This window comes from Berghia stephanieae, chromosome 6 (genome assembly GCF_034508935.2).
Source record: "Berghia stephanieae isolate SIO BIC M18660-M18661 chromosome 6, UCSD_Bste_1.3, whole genome shotgun sequence".
Lineage (NCBI taxonomy): Eukaryota > Metazoa > Mollusca > Gastropoda > Nudibranchia > Aeolidiidae > Berghia > Berghia stephanieae.
The window spans coordinates 37,253,874-37,271,373 of record NC_088365.1 but is presented as its reverse complement, the minus strand read 5'-3'; the positions used below and the strand labels follow the sequence as shown (position 1 = coordinate 37,271,373).

Genomic DNA, 17,500 nt, shown 5'->3' with positions numbered 1-17,500 from the left:
CGTATCTTGATAAAAAACAATTGTTGAATTTTTCAGATTCCTGGATTATTTAGCTGATCTCTGTGTCTGTAGAAAAGTTGCCATTCCCATCACTCAGGAACTTATTTGTAAAACTTTGTTGTCTCTGGATAATCAAGATATTCTCATTGAAACAAGGTCAGTTCAAAACACAGCATTTATAAAATTCAATAGCTTGTTTAACTGTTCTTTTGAGGTCTGTCAAAATGTTATCTTAAGCCTTTTTAAAATGCATCAAGTTAAAGGAGGGTTCAGGGAATAAACAGACAACTGCTGTCTAAACCTTTTCATTTTTGAATAAAATTCATAGTGGTAAAAAATTTAACAAAGTTTGGATTAATTTGTCCATTGGATTTATCGATATGTAAGGTTGTCAATTTTCCATATATTTACGGAACCCTCAGAAATATTTTTATATTTTCCAATCGCCTCTTAAACTGAAAAAAGTAACTACAAAAGTCTTTTTACTGGAGTTCAGCACTCAGAAATGGGTCACTCAATGTGTGTATGTAAAAGTTCAGTACATTTTTGTCTCCTGAATTGTCAACCCTGGATATGTTAGTTGCTGCATCTCTCAAGATTTAAAAAAGATCACTTTTGTGTCCTGAACACTTTGATACCATGAGTCTTGTTTTGCTGCAGTTGTTTTGAAATTTGTTATCTTAATCATGTTTCATGGTTTGAATTATTTCATTCCTCAGAATTTAAACTAACTGTAAATTTGATGAAAATTGTATTCAGTCATAAGAATTATTATTCTGAAAATATTGTTGAGACAGCATCTCTAACCTCACAGATGGACACATTCTTGTTTAGAATACACACAGTTAATACCTTTGAGGTCGCATCATTTTGAAAGCTGTACTAGTCAGTTGATCCACTAGCAACTTTTAAATATTTGCAGAAATGCAAATTCCTGCAAAAATTCTTAATTGTCATACATGTCACCCAGACGCTGTACACACAGAGACTATGCCAAAACACTGTCTCTACTGGCTAAACATAACAAATGACAAGAATCGAGTGGCCAAATGACTTGGTAGATTCTAAATATTGCGAAATACCTAAAAAAAAAAAACCCAAAGAAATCAAAAACAAAGCTAAAGGGAAATTTAAAATAGCTCCACCCCCCAGCCAGTTTTGAAAGAGTAAATTTACATGTTTTTATCACTATTTTGAAATGACAGATTAATCCGCACACAAATGGAATATGAAATGCCTCCAGCAGAAGGTGAGGAAGCCACTGTTATGACAATGGATGAGGATGATGAGATTGTACTCTTCTGGGACAAGTCAGATGGCAGCAATAACAATAACAATAATAACCAAAGCAATAACAATGCTGTGGTGGCGGCAAGCCAGTTACTAGGCAGTGCTGCTAGTGAATACAAATGTCAGAAAGGAATCAGGGAGCTGGCAATGGGAGCTGCTGACAATATTAAGTCTGACAAGGAGATACTAGACTATTATCGGTAATGTTGGATTGGATGAAATCTTAATTTCCTCTTTTCAAGTTCTATACCCCCCTCCCCCTCCCCCTCAAGGAAATTAACATTATGTATCAAGTTAATTTTTTTATTACAAAGTCATTTAAATTATACTCGAACAGGAATCTCAACAAACAGGGCAAAGTTTGTTTTACTGTAATTATTTTGTTGATAGATTTGAGGATGATGTAACTTGGGATGGTTTTTTTTTTTTTTTTTTTTTGATAATGAATATACCATAGCAGATTAGCATCTTTCACGTGAGTCAGTTTAAACGAGTTAACAACATTTGACTTGTCTCTTCTGATTTCAAAGTATTGAAGCAAAATCTTTGTATTCATAAAATACCGTAACAATGGCATATTTAATCCCTGAATCATCCGTACTGTAACCCTATAACAACATTATTTATCCCATTGTTTATCTGTTCATAACTTCAGGGCTAAAAGTTTTCATCAGCCGGACAGTAACTCTGATTTGATTTAGTCTTCAATGAAGCCTGAGTTGCATTGTCTTTACTACTCTCTTGGTAAAAACTGTAGGATTGATATCAGAACAGAGTAAACTCTAACTCCATCTATAAAGGGTTAATGTTTTGGATAATTTAAATGGAGTCAGAAAATATTTCCTTGAACTGATTTGAATCAACCGTTTTGTTTTTAGGCATCAGCTGGATTTGTTTTCCCACATGTGTCTAGACAGACAGTATCTTGCTATCAACAAACTCAGCGAATCCTTGGATGTGGACCTTATTCTCAAGTAAGCATAGTCTGTGTAGTGGCAACTTGTTTAATTGGAGATAGAACCAGTTTTTTTTTGTTTTGTTTAACAGTCTTTTTGTAGTGTAAAGAGGACAAATTAGAATTGCTGTTTCAATACGGATAGGATGATGTTCTGTGTAATTTAACCCAGACTGGCATGGGTGTCTTTCTCATGATATCAAACTCTCTCACTCTCTCTCTCTCTCTCTCTCTCTTTCTCTCTCTCTCTCTCTCTCTCTCTCTCTCTCTCTCTCTCTCTCTCTCTCTCTCTCTCTCTCTCTCTATCTCTCTCTTTCACACAGTCTCTCTCTATCTCTTCTTCTCTTCCCCCCCCCCCCTCTCTCTCTCTCTCTCCCCCCCCCCCCCCCCCCCCCCCCCCCCCCCCCTTCCTGTCTCTTTCTCTGTCTGTCTTGAGCTGTTTTAGCATTTGGCCCAAACAAAAATCGGACCTGCCATTTATGCAAACATAATTAGTAAATATACGGATATTTTTGGAGCTCTTTTAAGGTTAATTTTGTTGTTCTTGTTTGAAGTAAACAGTAACAAATGATGGCTTTCCTCTGAAAACCACAGTAATCTTTCACAGAGCACTTTCCACATGGTGTTATGTTATGCTAGTCTTCTAATAACTGCTAATCTTATATTGCCTTGGTTTGCATCAGGTTTCCATGTGATACTCATCCTGGACTCCTTAAATAAAAAAAATATTCTGATTTGCTCGGAAGTTTTGCAAGAATTCTTTTTTAATTCTATAAAACAGGTGTATGGCAGATGAATCCCTACCACCAGACCTGAGAGCTGCTTTCTGTCGCCTGATGCTGTCAATGCATGTAGACAGGGATCCACAGGAGCAGGTTAAACCCGTCAAATTTGCTAGGTTATGGTCTGAGATACCACAGAAAATATCCATTGAAGAGTAAGTCAGCCTTTAGAATTCTCTATCCTCCTCCCCACCCTCACTCTTCCCATTTGTTTGATCTCCTTGATTCCCTTCCTCCCATCTCCTTCTCTCCAGATTCACCCTTACCACCTTCTTCCTCTCTCTCTCTCCTCTCTCCCTCTCCCTCCTCTCTCTCTCTCTCTCTCTCTCTCTCTCTCCCTCTCCTTTTGACTCCTTATTCCTTCCTCCCATCTCCTTCTCTCCAGATTCACCCTTACCACCTTCTCTTCCCTCCCTCTCCCTCTCTCTCTCCTCCTTCCCCTTCTCTCTCTCTCTCCTCTCTCTCTCTCTCTCTCCTCTCTCTCTCTCTCTCTCTCTCTCTCTCTCTCTCTCTCTCTCTCTCTCTCTCTCTCTCTCTCTCTCTCTATTTCTCTCTCTTTCTTTCTTTCTCTCTCTCTCCCCTCCCCCCCCCCCCCCCCTCTCTCTCTTAGCATTGTATAATATTTACTTCTTTTTTCTCTTTCTCTTAATTCAGTTTTAAAAAGTGCCCATTATTATGATTCAGCATTTTATTTTACCTCAGTGTAAAAGTATTTTCCAAGTGCAAACTTACAAACATGTACAGATATTTTGTGATTACTACCGGATATTTTGAGTTGGAGTATGACTGCGAGCGTGTGTATATATGTGCATGTGTATATGTCTTCGTGTGTGTATGTGTGTATATATATATATATATATATATGTATGTGTGTATGTGTTGACATGAGTATGAATATGTTCATTTATTTTGTAACATAATTCTTAAATTATAAAAGTGGAAGGAAATTGATGATTGACTTAGATGTTTAGAATAGACTAGTGTATCAGTGATGTAATCATTTGTGAATTTTGACGAATTTTAAGATTTTGACTCTTTTTCTTTTTACCTAATATATTAACAGTCATGAACATTTTCTACGTCCAGAAATAGAGTTCCTTGATAAGAGCATTGTCATGTTGTTGATGGAGACACTTTTTTGTCACATTCATAATTTAAAAAAAATATTTCGTTCCATTTCCAGCTCAAATTTGATTAACCCTGTTATAAATGTAGACGTTCAGGTTCATTCCTTTGTTTAATTTGACTTAAAGTGACAAGTCAACTTTATCATAAAAAAAACTCACTTAAAATGATAAGTTAAATGTGTTGACTTCACTTTTTTATTTTTTTATTTTGGGATATAGATATATTTTACCTATCAGTCCATTTTACCAGTTCTGTTTTCAAGTCTTTCAATGCAGACAATTTTGTTCTAAGGTTATCAAAGGTCAAGCTTGGCTTTCAGTTTTTTAAGTTCATCATTTACAAATATAATATGGTCTTTCTTGATTGCAACTGACAGCATTGCTAGTGGCCTTCTTCTCAATGGGATTCCAATGTTGAACAATATATGTTGATTATAAGTTTATGATTCAGGAGAATATTCCTTAACCTGTCTAAGTTAGCAATTAAATTAGTCATTACATGGCAATAAGCGAACATTTTTCTTAAGTAATAAAAAGTATCACAAGGAGGTAGGATGTCATACTTCAATTAAGTTGTAGCAAAACAAGGGACTGTAGTAATCAGTATCATTTCATTTAAACAACTTTGTTTTAATTTTTTTCAATTTTCTGTTTAATTGCATCATTTATATATGCATGCATGATATTTTATAGGTATATAAAAAAGAATTTGTAGAATGGCACATGGATTCATGAAGTCATGAGAAATTCACCCTTCAATAGCATGGTGGCATTGATTGGTTATGTGCAACTATTATCTTTGTAGTAAGAATTGATGACAGAAAACTATTTCCTAACAAAGGGGGATGACAGGAGCTCATTATGTAGAGCAAAGTATTCTGTATTGATGATGGGTTTGGCAGACATTTTTATTTTTAGACCCCACTGTCCGCCCATCAGCGATTGAGTTACTGGGTCTGTTATATCTGACAAAATATGCTTTGAGATAGACTAGATTCATATCCAAAGGATTGTAAGCAATTGTTACTCTCTATTTAGCACTGGAAAAACTGGGATAAACTGAGGCTCTGTTAACCCTATAGCTTTTAAGAAAGTTTTGAATAAATAAGCAGTAGGATATTGTGAGTGTGATGTCCAATCAGTCAGACATGTGGTGTGGAGACTTGTCTTTATAGATCTGGTGTATAAAAAAATTCTTTTAGATTTACGGATATACATCATTATATACATCATTTACATTCTAATTATGTTGTCAAGTAGGCGAAAGGGATCTTGTCTATTATATAATTAATGCTCTTACAAACTTCCAACGCAAGATGGTCATTTGCAAAATTTTATATAACTTATTGCTGTATTATATTATGATAATGATAATGTTTTAAAGAATTCTTTACTTAATGGCAAGTGAACTTAAAATCTAATTTTCATTATTTGATTATTTCCATTTATATTAAACCTCCAAGATTGAAGAATACTCATCACTTTAGAGAGATCCAAACAAAGGTCTTTTATTATCTGGTTTCTCTCCCCACCCACCCACTCCATTTGATCATTAATTTATCACGTCTGATATCAATTTTTGACTTGAGATAATTAATATCATTATATTATTATTATTATTATTATTATTATTATTATTATTATTATTATTATTATTATTATTATTATTATTATTATTATTATTATTACAGTCCACTCCAGATGATCGCAGCTCAGTTAATCTTATCTTTCGGTTAATCATAACATTTCCTAAGAAATGGAATTAATTCTATATAAACGTCACTAGTTAATTGCAACAATCTTCAGTTAATCGCAACAAATTTTTGACCTCAAAAAGTGGCAGATTCAAGAAATTAGTCAAACAAAATCTCATTATTAAATTTCATCATGGGTGAAATCATGGTAGGTTAAAGAATCGAGAGTAGGTGGGATTTAATGCTGCAATCGTGTGTCACCATTCTATAATAATAATAGACTCTTATAGAGCGCACAGTATCCTCAATAATGAAGCTCTTGGCGCTTTAAATTACATCAACACAAAACAATATTTAAAGTACATGACATAAAAAAAGAAATGTTTTCAAGGATATATTTCTTCATGAGTTCTGTGAGGTAGGGAGGGGCAGTGTTTTCCGGACAATGATAAACTAGGATACGTGCTTTGAATTTGACCCTTTTCTCAACAGGCAGCCAGTGTAATCTTTGAAGGATCTATTTGAGCAAAAGAGGGCGGCCATGCAGTATGGGTTTGTGAGGTCATCTGTCACCATTAGACAGGAGGCGAGGGGGCTGGGTATAGTCTAGACAACAGGTAGACAATGACAGTTGTAAGGAGAGATTGAGCGATATCCTTTGTGTTGCGATTGACAACTGTGCATTGTAATTAGTGTTTGCTGAGAGCTTATTGTCTCTCATCATGGCTAATCTCTATGACTCTTACAAATGTTGATAACAAAAGAGTGAAAGTTGATCTAATTTGAATGAAATGTCGGCTTGCATCAAAGCTGCTTTTGCTTGTCAAAATTTATACAGGGCTGCCATATGGTTTTTGTTTCAATCAAATTGCTCAGTCTGTGGTGGACTAAAAAACTATGTTTTCAACAACTGGTTTGATTTTTACCATATATGGTACAAAAGTGGTCAGTGGTCAGATCATAGTTGCTATAAAAACTTACAACAATTACAACAGTGTCCCATCATTTTTTCTGAAACCGACCAAGATACCGGAGCCATGGATAGTCCCAAGCTCATGTAAACTCAGAGGGGAAATGTTGCAATAGTGGACAGGAAACTCAACTTAGGTTAATCGCATATATATCATTTTCGCTGATCCCAAGGTGTTGTGATTATCCGGAGTGGACTGTATTATCATTTTTATTATTATTTATTTATTATATCATCATCATCATCATCAACATCATCATCATCATCATCATCATCTCATTATAACAGTGGTGCCAACCTTGCGTAAAAATGTGTATTCTTACGCATTTTTTGCTCATTGTACACATTTTGCTCAGGTGTGTAAATATTATTAATTTTTTTTTTAAAGCATTTTTATTAATCATATACTCTTTTAGTGTACTTAAACACTTTAATCTGTTTGTTGACCTGGACATTCATATCAGGAGTTCAATGTAGTATTATCTGGGTGGGTCATACCAGATTTATGTGTGGATTCTGGAAGTAGATACTATTTATGTTGTCTATGAAGTTATTCATTAATTTATTGATGAATGAGAACAGACTGAAACTGAATGATGATAAGACGGAGGTGTTGTATGTGGGGACAAGAAGTGGAAAAGTGAGTCAGATTTGAAGACGTGTGATGCCTCCATTCAAATTGTTGACAAAGTGAAAACCTCGGCACATTCTTAGACTCTGGACTGCTGATGGAGCATCAGGTTAATAATTTGGTTAGACCTCAATTTTTCCAACTAAAAAAGATTGCTTTCATTAGATGGTTTATATCTGAGGATGAGACCAAACATATTTGGTTGTGTCCATGCTACCCAAATTGGATTATTGTAATGCTCTGTGTGGCATTTCGCAACATAATCTGAGACGCCTTCAGATTGTCCAGAACAGCGCTGTCACACCATTCATGAAGCGTAGGTATGATTCTGCCAGACCTCTGCTTCATGACCTGCATTGGCTATCTTTTGAGAAAAGGATTAAATTCAAAGCTTGTGTTTTAGTGTATCATTGTCTTGAAAGTACTGACCTTTACATTCAGCCAGTGATTCCACCAAATTAGTTGTCCCTCGAATACACAAAAATGCTGGAATGAGAACCTTTTCTCATTTCGGACGCTCTGTTCGGAACGCCTTACCACAGAGCATTCGTCTGTTTTTAAACGTTCGCTTAAAACATATCTGTTCCGATTTTAGCAGATGATATGAGGAGCAAGATAGGCATCTGGTTTGTGTTGTGTGTGTTTGAATGAGTATGTTTCAGCCAAAGTAATTTGTAATTTAAGCGCTTTGAGTCTTGTGTCTCAGGGTTATAGTGCTATATAAGTTTTCAGCATTATTATTATTGATTTAAATTATCAATTATAATATTGCAATATGGTCTAATTGTCCATCATCAAATTTAGTGCTATTTATCGTCTTTGCAGAATTGTAGGCATATTTTCAAAATCTTACTCATTTTGTATCTCCATTGTACACATTTTCATGGGCAAGGGTTGGCAGCACTTTTATTATTATTATTATTATTATTATTATTATTATTATTATTATTATTATTATTATTATTATTATTATTATTATTATTATTATTATTATTATTGTTATTTTATTATTATTATTATTATTATTATTATTATTATTATTATTTATTATTATTATTATTATTATTATTATTATTATTATTATTATTATTATTTTTATTATTTATTATTATTATTATTATTATTATTATTATTATTATTATTATTATTATTATTATTATTATTATTATTATTATTAATTATATTATTATTATTATTATTATTATTATTATCATTATCATTATCATTATTATTATTATTATTATTATTATTATTATTATTATTATTATTATTGTGTGGCTATGTGATCTAGTGGTATGACACTTGCTATCGAATCAGAAGGTCCTTGGTTCGAGCATCGCTCGGTGCATAGTTGAGTCCTTGGAAAAGACTTACTCACATTCTCTTGCCATACTCAGGTGTAAAATGGATACCTGGTTGTTAACAGCATTTTATCTTTCAGAAAAATTGTAATATCGCTTAATAAGCATGATGTCTCACTCAATATGTTATGTGTTGCTGTTCCTCAGGGACCCTTTGTAAAGTGCTTTGAGCACGTTTACTGGATATTGCACTATATAAAAGCTTGTTTCTTTTGTTTTTTTATTATATTATTATATATTATTATTATTATTATTATTATTATTATTATTATTATTATTTATTATTATATTATTATTATTATTATTATTATTATTTTTTCTTTATGAAGAAATTATTCATTATTATATTTTAATTTTTTTTTTAAAATTGTTGTTCTTGGTCTGAATGGTCTAGAAACTAATTATATTAAAAAAACTATATTTAGCACTAAAAAGTTTTGCGCGTGTGTCCTTTCTGAGTAGAAAAGAAACAAAATAACTATCAACTATCAAAACAATTAAATTGGGACCACCTAAGATTATTATAAAAATTTATCTGAGTGCTAATTAGTTTCAAAGAGTAATAGAACACAATTTGGATGCCATTTAGATTGATAGTTGACCACAGAAATAAAAATGTGATTGAAAAGAAAGAATATGAAAAAAGATTTATTCTCCCAAAATATAAATGTTTATTGATGATTTAAATCTCCTAACTTATATTCCAGGTATGAGACATGCAAACAAAGTGAAACGTAGGTGTCTGTCACGTTGTCTTGTGATTGCAGCCTTGTCTGCATGACAACTTACTTTTTCTCTTCAATTTTTTTTTTAAAGGAAGGAATAAAAACTGATATTTGAAATACCCATCTCACCATTTCAAAATCACTCTGTTTCATTCATTTCTCCAATCTCCATACTGATTCTTACACCACATAGTAATGGTGTCTTATAATCTACTCAAACTATAATCATGACTGTTTTGTTTTTTTTTTTTTTTTTTGTTTCTTTTTTTTAATGAACCGACTGAGTCACTGGTCATCAATATTTTCATTGTTAGAACAAAAATTTGTTGTTGACGGAAATTTTATTTTATGAAATTGAAAAAATATATAAATGTTTTCTTTATTTTTATACAAATTAAATATCTTAAAGAGGTAAAAAAAACATCTTAAAAAGAAAGTTTTCATATTGTTAATTATTCAGCTGTGAGCTGAGATAATAAAAATGTATATTCTTTTATATGATAATTGATAAGGTTGATAAAATGGACAAACGTTTTTGAATGTATGGAAATTTTTTTGTGAAATATCAAGCTTATGCCAAGATCAGTTATAGCTTTGAGATTTACTTTCACATTCACTAGTTGACTGTATACAAAGGTACAATTTTTAAAATCAATATTGACAATGAGAAAAGAATATTTTAAGGTAATTCAAAACAAAACAAAACAAAACAAAAAAGATGACACCTGAGACCACGACTCATTTGGAATGTTTGCATTATATTATCATTGTTCGCCAACTATATAAATATATAATTATATATATATATATATATATATATATATATATATATATATATATATATATATAATATAATATAGTATTGAAGTGAAATATGTTAATTTTCCTAAACATACTTTTCTGCAGAAATCCCATTTATAACGACTGCTATCTGTTGCTTGTACCTTTTACTCAATTCTTCTCCAGTGTTGATGTTTGACTTATAACAGCATCCAAGATTTTTTCATAATTATTATTGAAACCCCCCAACCCTCAAAAAAGAAGAGGATCAAATGGATATTGAATTATATATTTTGAAAAGAGGTTGTTTCTTTTTAAATTTAAGGTTTGAGATATTGAATGAATAATTGTTTTGAATCTAATAGGAATGAACTTTTTTTTTTGGTCTCCTATTCTTTATTCATTTCTTCAGCAGTTGGAGAGAACGAGTTGTTTCAATGTTTTATTCTTTCATAAGCTTTGTGTCATGTCATTTTCAAAACATATATCCTTAAGATAGGATAAAAATCTAATGCCATGCAATTAAAAAACATTTACAGCATTCTCTATGAATTGCATCTTTGTCATCAAATAGTCCTTGAATAAAAGATAAAAATGCATTGCTCTAAGAAGTTCATCGTAATTGCTTTAGTTTGATTGTCGCCAGATGTAGCCACTACTTTTTATTTTAGCAAATCATACATCACATTATATACATATACATTTGCTGCAATATCATGCAATTAAGTAGCCACATAATATTGTAAACAGTGATAAAAGACCTGCTTTCTGTGTTGACTGGTAGGAGATGACAATTGCCACCATCCTTTGCTAGAATTACAACACCAAAAGTTGTACATCTTACATCTTATCATTCTTACCTTAATAATCATTTTAATTTAATGAATGTGTTCACAAACATTTAAAAAAATGAAATAACAAAGTATAGGATTAACAGTGAGAATTCAATTTAGGTTGTGCATTTTTTTATTGTCAAATGGAGAATGTGGTAAACAATATTTTCGGTGCTCATACAATGTTTTTTTTTTTTTTTTGTTTGTTTTTAATATGAGGAAAATTATGTTTTCATCCCAAGGGTTCTCCAATTAAAATACATTCTGACAATACTGATAAAAAAGCATACCAAATATTTTGAATCCGAGAACTGTTTCACGCTGAAACATGAACGTAACACAAAGTAGCTCTAGAAACCAGAACCCTTTATCAAAACACAGTAGGGATTAGGTTGAAGCGTCAGTGATAGTAACACCAAATATTTTTTGTGTTATTGTCCCATTACACTAAGTTTATTACCACCAAAAGCAGGGGGGAAAAACAAAACAAAAACAACTCTATAGCGTTCAAGCCTCTTTTAAGTGATATGTGTTCACACAGTCATTAAACAGAAAGGCCAGAGATATACCTATTTGATAATGCCTCATCTGGTTTATCTCAACCTTTTTGATATGCCCACCACCTAATCTTTCTCTGTCATTTTTATCTTACTTTATCCAAGGTTAGCCATGCAAAAACTTGCTTATTACCGGCACATAGCCGTACAGAAACAGGCTTGCTTGGATGACGATGGTGCAAATAGAACAAAGTTTGTGACATTAGGAAAGCAACTAATCTCATCTTCACTTCTCAATTGAGTGCTGTTATTTCTATTATAATGATATGTTTCTTGAACTTCACTCATTGAATATATATTCTCAATTGGGTCTTTATTTTTCAATCATTTTTTTTCAAAAGGTCTGTCTTTCATTTTTTAATCGTTTTTTTTTTCTGTTTTTATTTAACACATTAATTCAAAAGACATACTGGTTGTTTATTTCTGAATTTTTTCCTCATTGTTTATACAAACAAACTTTGGTTTGTAAGCCATACCAATGGGAGGGGAGGTTACCTATGCTATGCCTTATATCCTTCTAAGTATTATCTCATTTTGCAGATTCCTTTCTGTCTATGTCTTGAAATGAGATTACTTTGTTTTGTCCTGGTCCTGGCCATAGTCTTGACTGAGATCGAAACAGTCTTATGTATATTAGTAGTTTTGAGAGATGATATATTTTTCCCTTGTAAATCATCTCTGTTAAGTACTGTTTCAAATGTTTTTTTTTTGTTTTTTTAATGTTTTGATTACATTTTGTAAACATTTGAGTGTATTTCTTTTGGTGGGATGCTTGTGCTTGTGTCTCGATTAGACCTTTATGTGATCTCAAACTAAGTACACTGATAGTTTGCTCTTGGAGTCAACAACTGTTCTCAATTTGACCAATTCCCTGTTGTCTAACTTTTTCTTGGGTGCTTTTAATTGTAAATCGAGCTTTTTTTTTACTATCCCATTTTCTTCCTTTTTACTTGGGCTGAAATGACTTAAAATTTCATACTATAAATCCCTTAAAAAGAAATCAAACATAACAGGTTTTACACTATTGTATATATTCCATAGCATTGCAGCAGTTCAATTGTTCAGTGACAGTGTAGTACTATCATTGGACATCTGTAATGGATGGCATTCAATTTTTAACAACTTTGATTCTCATCGAATCATAGAGGGTTAAGTTATGTGGAGGTGTCAAACAATAATGGGTAGGTGGAATTTTGTTTGCTGATAAAAGTACAGGTTACTTAGAAAGCAAATTTGCTACCTTACAACACTTATGTTGTTGACGGCATGGCAATCCCCAACCTGATTCAGATATGGGATTGATTTCACTTAAATGTTCATATTAAAACTTTGAATCAGAATTTAAGTCGGCAGCATTTAATTTTCTTTGAAAGAAGACGCATGATCATACTGTGGACGATTCATCGGCACAATAAATGGGAAAGTTGTGTAGTCATTGATTTTATTATTAATTAGGTTTAAGATTGCTTTAATTTTTCATTGTAATCTTTTCTTCTCAACTCTTGAAAACAGGGTGGGGTTCCTGGCCTCCCATAGTGGGCAGGGAGGTACATACTGTGTCTTCTATCCCCCTATATCTGTTTTCCAACATGCTTTCTGTCTTTGTCTTGGAATGGGATTACTTGGTTTTGTCCTGGCCCGAGCCGGAGTCCTGGCTGGGAGGGAAACAGTCAAATGCATAGTTATTGTTTTGGGAGATGATATTATTTTCCTTGTAAATCATCTCTCTGTGTTATGTATTATTATATTTGTTATTTTTGTATTATGTATAATGTAAGCATTTGAGTGGATTCCTCTTTGTTGGATTTTGTGCTTGTGTCCGGATGAGACTTATAGGTGATCTCAGACTAAGTACATTGGTGGTATGCTCTTGGAATCTACATCTGATCCCTATTTGTTCCCAGTTCCCCTTTGTCTTACTTACTCTTGTGTGCTTTTATTGTAATTCTAGAAGTTTTTACTATCCCATTTTCTTCCTTTATACTGGCGCTGATATAACCTAAATGTGTTGCAAGCGCCGTAAAAACCTTAAAAACAAACAAAAACAAACTCTTGAAAACCCACAATTTTGATCCTCACCTCCATCTAATTTCTTAATTAAAGAAATTAAATTAACCTCTCTCTCTCTCTCTCTCTCTCTCTCTCTCTCTCTCTCTCTCTCTCTCTCTCTCTCTCTCTCTCTCTCTCTCTCTCTCTCTCTCTCTCTCTCTCTCTCTCTCTCTCTCTTGCCATTTCAAAAGTGTCATTTTTTCTTCTAGCTATTAGTTCTGATATTTTAAAATTTTATTAAAGATTTATTTCCTACCACTTTACTGATTTTCGTTTTTTCCCATAATAATTGATGGTCAATCATCGTTTATGTGTGTATTGAGTAGGTGGGCCGATATTTGACTAATCTGGTGTGGCGAATTTCATTATTTTTGTTCAAATTGAGATTTATATAAATGCAGAAAATGTCCAAAAAATTATGTTTTCACAGTTGGAAAAAATATTTCAGTTTTGGTTTTCATTGAAATCGACATTTTTCTCTGCTGGTTGGTGTATGGATTTTGGGTAGCTCACATTCCCCTCCTATCAGAGTTAATGTTGGATCAACGAGATGCAGGATTTTTTATGCCATTTATATCAGTAATATTAGGTTATCCTTGTTAAAGCTTTGTGGAATTTTACAATAGTTATTACTTTTAAATAGTAATTTCATTGAAATATACAATGCTATTTTGTTTTAACATGCAGTTGAAATACATTTATGTTCAAGCACAATGAAAGAACATAGATCATACCCCCTACAATCCCCCATACTCTCTCTCTCTCTCTCTCTCTCTCTCTCTCTCTCTCTCTCTCTCTCTCTCTCTCTCTCTCTCTCAACCCTCACTCTCATACAAACGAATGTTTAGGTCACATTGTTTTTTCCTCCTTTAATAGTAAGTGATTTTACACGTTAAAAGTAAGAAATAAATGTTTTGATGGAGTCGTTTTTGTCATATACAAAAAAAAAAGGAAAGAAAAAGAATAAGATCTGAATCAGTTGGAACATTTTGTGTATTATGTTTATATAAATATCATGTCCCAAAATTTGAAAATGATTTTTTATTAAGAATTCAAAAAAGATGGCGTGTGGGAGGAGCAGGAGGTCAGAGAAGGAACTACTGAAGAAAAAGGATCAGATTCACAAGGAAGAAGAAGAGATAGAGAATAAAAACTATGATGTCTTTAAATAATGTACAACTGTTCTTGTGATCAAGGGCACAGACTTGCCTACTTGAAATTCAAATAATTGAGTGCCTAACTTTATAAATTATCAATTCACCCCTGCAGCATTGATTAACACTTCAAAGTCCTTGATTAAAAGGTGTTGTGGCACTTGACTTTCCACCACCACAATATTTATATAATGAGTTGCTTTGTAGTTTGAGTCAAAAGTTCATAATTTTACCAATTTTTTTTGGTAGTAGTTAGCAGGTCTGGAGGTATAAACCAATTATTCTCCTTGCAGTGATATTTTTACCCACATTAGATATAGACTCCTTATTGTTGCTAGCGCCATGCAATGTTGGATGAGACAGTAAAAAGTGCCATATTCATTACTATCTTAGGTCCATGCTTTTACACATTGTCAATTTCACCAATAATTAGTTAGCATCATTCAATATGGTTTGGTATGTGATGAAACCATAATGCAATATTAAGTTTAGTGGCTTTTGCAGCAATGGTAATTTGTTCAGTTGTTTGAAATTAAAATGTTAATTCATGGCTTTAATAATGTTGATATATATATATATATATATATATATATATATATATATATATATATATATATATATATATATATATATATATATATATTATTTAAAATATTTACCACAATGTTTGGGGCAGTCTACATCGATGTTTCAGGCTTAATTTGCCATCTTCAGGACTGAGTAGTTTTGTTGACTGGTCAACAAAACTACTCAGTCCTGAAGATGGCAAATTAAGCCTGAAACATCGATGTAGACTGCCCCAAACATTGTGGTAAATATTTTAAATAATAATTCGCTCCATTACTACATGTCGAGCACTTTTCGTACCATATTTGTATCAAACACGATTCAATATATATATATATATATATATATATATATATATATATATATATATATATAATATATATATATATATATTTATGAGTGTTAGTGGGTACTTGTAGGTACGAGAGTGCTCGATAATTTAGGTTAGATCATATAAAAATAAATAAATAAATTCACTCACATATTTTTAAGCCAAAACGAACGTTTCAATGTCCTTCATTTCCTCAGTTGGCATTTGTCCGTAGAATGGTCTCTAAAGACAAATGCCAACTGAGGAAATGAAGGACATTGAAACGTTCATTTTGGCTTAAAAATATGTGAGTGAATTTATTTATATATATATATATATATATATATATATATATATATATATATATATATATATATATATATATATATTAGTCATTTACAAAAGAAACTAAACAGTTTGTTTTTGCTATTAACTCACAGGAGAGAAAAGAAAGTGGTACATTGTATATAGCTTTAAAAATTAGACACATTTTTCTTTCTATTGATGTATTGCATGCTTTTATTGACCCAAATGAGGAGATGTGGACCGCCAAACTTGTTGGTACCAAAGTTTCACACATACATACACACACACACATACACACACACACACACAAAATATAATTTTCAGATATTAATTTCACATAAGAGTTGCTGCACAGCGGCTGCCACACCAAATTATTTTCACACTCAGTGAGCATGGTTTCAAATAGCACAAACCCATATTTTGACCAAAGCTTTCCTCTTTCACAAAGTTACTCAACTCAGATGGGCATGTGAACACATGGGCTGGGATCAGAAAATGTGGAACAGCGTTTTGTTTCCAGATGGATTTGCTTTTTGAAGTTGATTCTTGAGACAAACAAATGTCGTTCTGTCAAGGTCGAGGCTAACGTTTAAATGACGAAAGTATCATTGAAGTAACAAATCGAGGGTATGGACCTGTAAGGATGCGGGGAGTGATAGTTTGTGGTAAAAAAAGTGAGCTAATAAGTATCAAAGAGTCAACTCAGAATTATACATCAGCGATATTCTTAAACCAATAGTCCTCCCATTTATTCGGCATCAGAACAATCAAGTAGTGATATTCCAGCATGATAATGCCTAATCAAATAGAGCTCGGCAAACATATGTTTACCCCAAACTATTAAAATGTAAGAGTGATGAACTCGTGGTCAGCATGTCACCTGACATCAATCCTATTGAACATATGTGGGATTTTATGATAAGAAAACTAAAAAAAAGAAGAAAAGAAACCAAGAATGTTGTACAAAACCCGATGAACCGTTCGTCAGAATAAATACAATTTGGAATGATATACCAGCAGAAACAGTCCATCAGCTAACACTATCAAGAAAATTGTTTTGTTTAGTTTCCAAACATGTAAATGTCTTTGTATTTGTTCCAACCAGTATCAAACTATTAGTTCCACAGTGGGCAGAGAGGCACTTACTGTGTCTTCTATCCCCCTATATGTTTTCCAACATGCTTTCTGTCTTTGTCTTGGAATGAGATTTGTCCAGGCCCTGGCCTGATACCCTAGTTGCGCTGGGAGGGAAATAGTCAAATGTATAGTTAGAGTTTTGGGAGATTATATTTTTTGTCTTGTAAATCATCTCTCTGTAATGCACTGTATTATTTTTGTTTTATATATACCTATACCTGTGCTTGTGTCAGGACACAAACTAAGTACACTGATAGTGTGCTCTTGGAATC

General features: G+C 32.5%; 1 protein-coding gene across 22 annotated transcripts in view; it reads left to right on the top strand.

Annotated features, from left to right (window-relative positions):
• Positions 1–17,500, top strand: part of LOC144974983 (inositol 1,4,5-trisphosphate-gated calcium channel ITPR1-like) — a 212,761-nt gene that overhangs the window by 74,882 nt on the left and 120,379 nt on the right. For 12 of the 22 annotated variants that reach the window (XM_078918589.1, XM_078918582.1, XM_078918578.1 and 9 more), the window contains exons 16-19: positions 37–156; positions 1,206–1,490; positions 2,169–2,264; positions 3,027–3,182. In XM_078918589.1, the coding sequence (XP_078774715.1) occupies positions 37–156; positions 1,206–1,490; positions 2,169–2,264; positions 3,027–3,182 (657 nt within the window). Of the gene's footprint in view, positions 1–36; positions 157–1,205; positions 1,491–2,168; positions 2,265–3,026; positions 3,183–9,517; positions 9,545–17,500 lie in introns of all 22 variants that reach the window. The other 10 variants (XM_078918586.1, XM_078918577.1, XM_078918574.1 and 7 more) reach the window with 1 other exon arrangement.